Source organism: Marmota flaviventris, chromosome 7 (genome assembly GCF_047511675.1).
Source record: "Marmota flaviventris isolate mMarFla1 chromosome 7, mMarFla1.hap1, whole genome shotgun sequence".
Taxonomy (NCBI): Eukaryota; Metazoa; Chordata; class Mammalia; order Rodentia; family Sciuridae; genus Marmota; species Marmota flaviventris.
Window position 1 is genome coordinate 33,337,591 of NC_092504.1, and position 9,058 is coordinate 33,346,648.

A 9,058-nucleotide genomic window follows, 5' to 3' on the forward strand; every position below is an offset into this window, starting at 1 on the left:
TGCATGGATCTGTGAAGAGCCACCACCCTGGAATAGAGGTTGGAAAATGGATTCTTTGGACTTTTGTCATTTGCATCATGCACTGTCATGGTGGTGACAAATGAGCCCAGAGGCTGGCACCCATTCCCGTTGACCCCCATGTTCTGCACTTCATAAACATATCTGATCTTTTTCCTTCCCTGCTCCATGCCCTTAGCTATTTCTTGTCTTGTTCAGTTACCAAAAAAGATTTCGAGTTGTAGGTACATTGCCTTGCAGAAAACATTTTCCTTCTTTCCAGGCCATTCAGCTCGCTCCCTTTCAGGCCTTGGACTTCCTATAAACTTGCATCCCACCGCTTCTTTTCTGGTTGCCCTTCCTAATACTCACTTACCTTTCAAGATCTCCTCCTGGATCTGATAGTGTGTAATCTTGTGGGCTACAATGAACTCTGTAAAGAACAGAGACATATTGACTGGGGCTGGATTCCTGTTGCAATATTATTCTTGTTGCTATGTGACCCTGGGCATATTGACCCCCTCGATTCCTTCATAAGAAAAAGACAGGAATAGTACTTTCTCCACAGAGTTGCCATGAGAACTAAATGCATTAAAGCTTGGAAGCTTACAGTGCCTGGCACACAGTAAGCACTCAATAAATTTTAGATATTGGCAGCCCTTGGCTGATTCTATTCTGCTACCGTCCACCCTCAACAAAGTTCTCCAATTCTAATCTTTGGAGTATTCACTCATATTCTGTGTTCCTGGGACTTTGATTTAAGAGAAAAATGAGGACTTTTTGGAATCTTCTGAGACCTGTGCTAGAAAAATCCAGAAAGGATCTAGGATCATCATCATCATCAAATCTGACACTTGAAGAGACTTACTCCTCTGCCAGATGTTTGTTGCATAATATTTTATTTAATCCCCCAAATAACCTCACACTCTGTATTATTAGTCACATTATGGTTGATGAATCAGGCTCAGAGGGATTAAGTTATTTGTCATCCAAGGTCACACAGATCCCCTCCTTGAATTAAGGATCATCTCCTTCTAGCCAAAGATTTCTTCCTGAGGATATGTGTTAGCTACAGAGAAGCTTCTAGAGTGAGTTCTGGAAGCTATTGTTTGCTGGGTTATCAATTCCCCTCTGAAGCCACTTGGGTTCCCTGCACTGGGCCATTTTAAAGAAGGCTTGGCTCCAGGGTAACCATCTGGCACAGGCTCATGCAGCTTTTGTGAAGTCACATGTGGTCGGGGAGTTGCCAGGAAAAGGGATGTCTTGATGAGCCAAAATGCAAATTCCTTAGGAGAGGAAAAGTGAAAGTGAGCTTGTTCACACTGTGCAGGGCTCCAAGGAAATGACACAATGCAAGAGACACCGTGTCCTGCTACTAGGTTCCATCAGACTACAGATAGAGTATTTTGCATTTGATCATAAACTTGCCTCCCAACGAACTGTTTGCTTCCTGGGACAGTAAGAAAAGCAGAAGTGACCCACATTTAAAAAAAGAAAATATTCAAAATACTCATGCTAGGTGCCTCCAAGCCATTTCAATGCAGTCCTCTGGGAGTAAGGATCATGGTTTCCTCACCAATCCCTAGAGCTTCCCTTGTCCTAGAGAAAAGACACTCAAAGTAGATCAAAATCAGAAGAGAATTTGGAATTTGGAGACCCTGATTCAGTTTACTTGCACTGAAAGGATTTCTAAGGCCTTCACTGGGGTTTCTAAAAGCCTTTCTGTGGCTATTTCCTCTTCTTCCTCCTTCTCTTCTCCCTCCTCCTTTTCCTTCTCTTCTATGTCTCTTCCTTTCTTCCTTTTAAATTTTTTTTCCTCTGCTGATCTTTCCTTCTCCAGAATGCCTATCCCACTGGCCTATCCATCAACTCACAGAAACTTACCAAGTGGGCCAAGCCCAGGGCTGCTTTTTGGACAGTAAATTTCTGCCCTCATTTTTGCTTCTCCCTGACCTTTTAGGTTATATTTACAACCAAAGACTGGGGATAGAGATATTTGGTGGTGGCTGGCATTTTAGACCAGAACAATTAATGACATTGTTTATAGACAATGTTGTCTGGGAAGGTTTACTTAGGGGCATTTTGAGCTTGAATTTTTTTAGAAAAACTATTTAAAAGCCTTCTAGAAAGCTGATTAGAGACTTGTATGACCCATAGGTTTGAGATTTTTGAATGAATCTGCCTGATCAAATGCAAGCCATGTTTAGATGCTTAAGGTAAGGAGCTCTGTTAAATTCAAACTAGATCAGCTGAAAATGTTCAGACTAGGGGAGGTAGACTGTGACCTACCCTCAAGTGAGGGGAACTGAATTGTTGATTGATGAGGCCCAAACAGAGAGGTACCAAGAGAATTACTAGAAGCACATATAAGGCTTTTCCTGGAGACAGGTTGCCCAGGCCAAAAGTCCAAGGAAGAGGTGGAATTGCATTTAGGGGCTATGGTGATGACCTCTTGACCCCTTTCTTCTAAAGAGGATCATTGCAGCTGCTAGCCACCACTCCCCTTTCTCCTGCCTCATACCTGTTCCCAACCTAGTTTTAATTCTGGAGCTTTTCCACTCGTACCTTCTGTGGAGCTTGCTAAAAAACATATTGTTGGACCATACCCCCAGAGTTTCTGATATAATAGTCAGGGTGGGATCTAAGAATTTGTGTCTGAAAGATCCCTAGGTGATGCTAATGTAGGCTTTGCAATTGGATTACCTGTGTTTAATGATCAGTTCTTTCACTCATAAACTGGGGGCTCCTGAGTAGATTTAACCTATTGCCTTGGTGTCCCCTCACATGTTTTAAAGAAAGTGAGCATACAAGTCATACCTGTCTTATTTGGAAGAGTAGATGAAATAATGCATGAAATCACAGCCTGTTGCATACCGTACTTCCAAAGTCCAACTGTTGATGTTATTTCTCCCAACACACCAACACTACAGAGCTGCTCTGGACCCCAAAGTGCTCCTGTCCTGATCCACCTGCCCATGTAGAGACCCTCAGATATCCCCAGGTTCCAGCAGTCTGCAGAGTTGGGACCACCCATATCTTCCTGGTGCCAGGTTCCTGCACACATAATCAACAATTTTATTTCAAGTCCACCTCAAAGATTATTCAAATTCCACCTTGACTACCACTGAGCCAAACTCCATGGGGCCTCAGGACCCTGTGAGCTGTTTTACTGTAAGCCTGTTACTCTTTTTCTCCTGACTGGGAAACATGTAAGAAAGGACCGGAAGAATCTGTTCTGCTAGCCCAAGCACTGAATTCCATATGTGGTTCAGATTGGATGTTTGGGTTTTAGATGTCCAACTCATCTAGATTTCCAGTGCTAGTGCAGGCTTCTTGATTTTTAGCAAAACTTCCTCTATCCTCCCTTAGCGTCTTAAAATTAAATCTAAATACAACAACCAAACAAAAGTGAATCTAGAAAAAAAAAAAAAAAAACCAGAAGAGCTCAATTGCTTAGACTTGCTTTTTGTTTTTATTATCAACAATCAAGTTAATGGTACACTCTTGGAAAACTATATGCACATGTAGAAATATTTCCCTTTTAAATAGAAGCATTCATTATAACACATATAAATAAATTTGAAAATCTGAAACATAACTTATGACAATTATGTTCACAAACATAGTCCAACAAGAAGAAAAAAATCAGACAGACATGCACCTGATAACAAAAATATATACCATTGTCTGAACCATGGTCTCTCTAAACACAAAGGAATTGAACCCGTGAGAATCTTATTACGCCATAAAGACACGCCATAGAGACTACAGAGAAGAGAAAAACATTATACGGTCACGTAGAGGAGACGGTCTGTACTGATATTAACACCATACAATTGAGTCACAGAACACAGTTGTAGAAAGACACGAAAAAGTTAAAGCCTCAACATTCAACTAATATCTATAGTTTGTGCCTTTTAAAATAAAAACAAACAAAAAACCAAAACAAGTCCCAACAGAGATGTCTAACTGCGCAAAGAATGGAATCATCAATATACAGTCCATCCACCCTACAGGATGCGTGTCCATTTCAGGTCATTCAAACAGAAATGCAAACCAAGACACTTCTGCAAACGTGTGTGCCTTTCCCTTGCTTGGTAGATTTCTCTGCAGCCAGCAATCGGACTGCAATTGACTCCAATCCAAAGCAGTGCCAAAAAGTTCAGTAAAAGCTGGTGGAAGAAGAAAACGCCGGGTTGGGGTGGCGGTTGGTGGGAGAGAAAAAAAGGAGAGTTGTGAAATATGAGACACAGTTTGCAGAGTTTGTGGATGAAAAGGCATCTCATGTATAGGGCATCTTTCAGGGCCAAGAGGCTGCAAAGATTCAGGATTAGGAGTTGCAACGGTGTGGGATTCAGATGCACTAATGGTGGGGTGGTGTCCGATGAGGTGGGGACAGGCAAGCGGGCAGCAGAAAGTCACTTTGGCCGCAGGGACAGTCTAAGTGGGACGTCGCCACAGTAGCCTGAACCCAAGGACAGGAGGGTAAGGGGGGCTGGAAAGGCTTTCCGTATTCTCCCCCCGAAGAGGAGCATCAGAGTCCATTCTGTTTTGAGCAAGAACCTAGGAGTCAGCTCCCAGACAGCACCAGCCCCCCTTTACTTTGTCTCGACACTCCCTCGGATCTTTTCAAACTTTCTGGTTGTTGTTTTTTAATAGTTGCTATCTTCCGATTTTTTATATTTACTTATTTTTAAAAAATTTTTTCTAAGCAAGTCATAGAGTTGGTTGTGGCCCTCCCATCTCTCCCTGTCACCTGCTCGGGCCACAGACACACATTCCCCGAGACCGACATACACCCAACACGCAGACACAGCCCCCTGAGAGCGCCCCCCGAGTCCAGTCCGCCTGCTCACACCCCCCACTTAGCAGGCTGAGCCCTGGCCTCTGCGCGGCCAGCCACAGGCGGGTGCGAAGCCAGAGAAGTTTTTCCTTTCGTTTTGTTTTGTTTTGTTTGGGGGTGAGGAAGGGGGTAGGAGTGGGGTTGAAATAGGGGCAACGTCATTTGCTCGTTATTCGTATCGCGATTATTTTAGGCCCTCGATGAAAAAGCCACAGCAGCAGCGACAACAATAGCCTTGGGCCTACCCGCTCGCCCACTCGCCCGCCCGGACCCTGGCTCTCGCGCTGTCGCCGCCGCCGCCGCCGCTGGATCCCAGATCAGAACATACTGCTCTTCACTAAGGCGGCTTTGGCACCGTTGGGTCTTTGGAGTGAAGATAGGACGCTGGCGAAGGGGCCACCGAGCGAATCTGGGATGGAGGTGATGGGGCCGGGGCCGGGAGCCCAGCCTTGTCCAGGCCCCCCGGCCGCAGCCAGGCCTCCCGCCGCCGCTGCCGCCGCAGCTGCTGCAGCGGCCGCAGCCGCCGCCGCCGCCGCCGCAGCGCCGCCCTTGCCGGGTTCGCCTCCCGGGCCCCCCGGCCCGGCCGCTCCAGGAGCTCCCGCCGGGCTGGGCCCGCCGCCACCGCCGCCACTCGCCCCGCAGCTGGGGGTGGGGTTGGGATTGGGGCCCGGGCCCCCAGTGCTGTCCGGGTCGGTGCTCTTGGCCTCTTTGCTCTCGTCGTCCCGGGAGGAATCAGACTTTTTTCCCGAGGAGCCGTTCTTGGCTGCGGCCGCTGCAGCAGCTGCTGCGCGCTCCTGCTTGCGAAACTTGGCGCGGCGGTTCTGGAACCACACCTGGCCCAAGAGGGCAGGAAAGACGATGAGAGCGGGGAAAAGAAGAAAAAAAGAAAGAAAGAAAGAAAAAGTGGCTGTTAGAGTGTCCCACGTTCCATTTCGGACGGTTTTAACAGCCATCCCCTACCCGGTCACCCATGCGCCACAAAGATCACACACAACGCTCTCCCAGCCCATCAAGTCTACCAATCCTTTTTGCCAGTTCAACTTCGGAAAAAAAAAAAAAACTTTCTCTGGGCGTGAGCATGCTAGGGCAATTGCACCTTGCGCGAGAGGTAAAAAGACCGCAATTCCTAGGACGGCTGTAAAATGGAAGCCCTTGTTTTGCTGTGTCTTTGCTCAGTCGGCTTCTTTGGCAACCCCAAACTCTCCATATCCCAGGGTTCAAGTCTAATGCTAAACTTTAATTGGTAGGAGGGGGCCTCCGGTTTGGCGGCCGGCTGCTGATCTCCGGACTTTGGGCCTGAAGGAGCATGCGATTGTGTGCACCGCCCTTCCACTGGGGGGCTCACCAGGAGAGGCCCCTTGGCCTGCTCTTTAAACACTCTTGGATTCCTAAAAGGTTAAAGTTAAGTCGTAGCTCCTGACCTTCAGGGAATCATAGCTCCTTTCCAAATCTGCCGCAAGTCACAGTACCCGAGAAAAATGCACCATGGAACTAGGTTCAAACACTCTTGGCACTAGGCTAAAAGCGCTTGAATTAGGAGGTATTTAATAAAAATTGTTTATAATACGGGGCAAAATCTGCATTTTCCCCACGGGGCACTTTCTGCCCCTGAATGCTTCGCTCATTCGCGTTCCAAGGACCCCTGAATTCCTCTACTCCAATGGGAAACACTTTGCAGTTGTGAATAAATTGCCAAGAGCGCACGCCCTAACCTTTCCTCGCGCGCACAGCCGTGCCAAATTCAACCACTCTGACCAGCCCTGGGTCCTTGACCCTTCCAATGAGAGGCCCCGGGATTATGAACCCTGAGCAGCACCACCCACCCCGCAACCCCAATCCCTGCCGGGACCAGTGCAGGAGCTGGGTCAGTTTGCCGGCGCGGATACCTGGACTCGCGCCTCTGTGAGGTCGATCTTCAGGGCTAACTCCTCCCGGGTGTAGATGTCCGGATAGTGAGTCTCAGCGAAGACCCTCTCCAGCTCTTTGAGCTGCGCACTTGTGAAAGTGGTGCGGATGCGCCGCTGCTTGCGTTTCTCGTTGAGGCCGCCGTGGTCGGTGAAGAGTTTGTAAGGAACTAGGGGATGACAGGGGAGACAATGAGCAGAACAGTCAGGAGCGCGAGGGCAGCGGGGCTGGAATGCAGAGACTCCAAGGTCAGATCGCCCGGGAGCCGCTACCAGCACTCGAGTAGAGGGTACCCGAGAGGAGCTGCGCGAGGGGGAAAAACCGGAGCAAATTAATTATATACCGAAACAGCGGCTCAAACTTCGGGTTTTGGCCGGGGCCCTTCTAGCACAAGCGCCTTTGGGTGGGTGGAAAAGGCGTATTTGAGATGGCTTGAGGCCCGGGACATGGGATAGAGCTTTCAGCAGGAAAAAACAGTCCAAAAACATCAGTTGTAATATCAGGGAGCCAGGGGAAAAGTTACCAAACACTCCCACCGTTGCAACTTTTCAATTCTCAGAAGTTGACGCGACCCAAAAGTTGGGGGAAAGTGCTGCAAAAAAAATAATAAATGAAAGAAATGATCATAAAAATGACCAGCCAGAGAGGTGTGAGCCGCTGTCGGTTCTTAAAAAAAGAGACACTGCCAGTAATGAGCTTTACTCTTTGTTATTTAATTATTTTCTAAGCTTTACGTCTCATCGCAAAGTAAATAAATTATGCCTATCATTTTGGCAGCTTAAGATAATTTTGTTGGCGGTTCGGGTGTGACTAGGATAGTGTAACCCTGTAAGTGAATTACCCCTCCCTGCAATCGCTTCTAACGTGATAAATTCTTTCATTTGTGTAAGCAAATTTCGTTTGGTAAATACTAAACACATTTCCATTTTCAAATGCAATCAAGGCTTCCTATATACGAGCGGAAAGGCGGCTTCCTCCGCTGAGAGAGCTGGCGGTCCTTACCTGCGGCGTACGGACTGCTCTGGTGGTCCCTGAGGGTGCCGAGGCTGCAGGATCCCGGTGTGAGGGACGGGCAGCCGGACGTGGCCCCAAAAGTGGTCCTTATCGGGTTATACTGGAAGCCACTGGCCTGGCTGCAGGAACTGAAGTCAGCATAGGCTGAAGCCAGGCTCGAGGTGTCCATCCCAGCCATACAGGACTCGTAGGCAGAGGAATTGAGGTAAGAATATTCCATTTTATACATTGAAAAGGTTCTAGATGGCTCAGCCAAGTGGAAAAATGAAATAAAAGATGGATATGGAGAAGGTGGCTGGAGAGGGGAGATGTGCACAGCTCAACGCCTGCCTCCAAACTGGCCTCCTTACTACCAGCAGAGCCTAGTTTTATGAAAAAGCCTCCTATGAGATGCCTTGTCTGAGGTCTCTAGAGCATATAGTCCTCATAATAAACTTGGCTCTTTCCACTTGGACAATAGCAAAGCGGTTGGTCTTATTGCTGGCGCTTTTTACATGACAATAACTCATCCGTCTATTGGGCTGGCACTGGGGAACTGAGCTGTCCAACCTCCCTATCATTGATTCCTGCATCTCTAATTAGAATTTAATACCACACCATTACGCACTAAGCCCCTGATCCTCCCTTCTAACCAGCTCCCTGCCCTTTAATTCAATCACACTACTTGGAAATAATGAAAGTTGGGTGACGATTCTCCCTGATCCAATTTCCCCGAGCTTTTAAGCCTTTTTAACTGATCATATACCTAAGGCATAAATTGAGATAGTGTGCGTGTTTTCCCCCTTCTTCGTCCTCTTTTTTTTTTTTCCTCCCTTCCCTTGGTTAGGGAGAAGAAACCTTGATGTCATAGAAAACCTGTTTTGTAAGAGTGTTACACGCTCAATTTAACAACAAGCCTACCCCCCGAAGTGCATGAAATGTTATAAAGGACTGGGACATTGGCAAGACTCAGGCGCCCTGTAACATAGAGTAAGTGGGCCAAAGGGGTTTATGTGAATGATAAGCAGATTTCTTTAAAATTCACCTGGTAGCAGAGGTGAAAAAAAAAATACAGAACATATTATCAATTGCATTTCTCTGCAGCTTAATGTGCTTTCAAGAAACTCAGGCATACAGCCGCTTAAAAAATAAAAATAAGAAATAAACCTGAGTAAAGCTCTCCAATGTAAAACATCTTGATTCTCCACCCATGAGTTCTTTGCGCTCAGTGCTGCATCTGAATTAGCAGAGGTTTGTATCTGGTTGGTTTAGGGATTCAGAATGGTTGTTCAGTTTAATTACGCCATAGCCACCAAGTGG

The 9,058-nt window shown here is 47.0% G+C and overlaps 1 protein-coding gene across 1 annotated transcript; it reads right to left on the bottom strand.

Annotated features, from left to right (window-relative positions):
• Nucleotides 1-5,157: 5,157 nt before the first annotated feature.
• Phox2b (paired like homeobox 2B) lies at nt 5,158-7,988 on the bottom strand. The gene is made up of 3 exons (XM_027945392.2): nt 7,748-7,988; nt 6,727-6,914; nt 5,158-5,673 (listed from the first exon to the last, which is right to left on the bottom strand). The coding sequence occupies exons 1-3, from the start codon at nt 7,986-7,988 to the stop codon at nt 5,158-5,160; spliced, it is 945 nt and encodes a 314-aa protein (XP_027801193.1).
• Between the last annotated feature and the right edge of the window lie 1,070 nt (nt 7,989-9,058).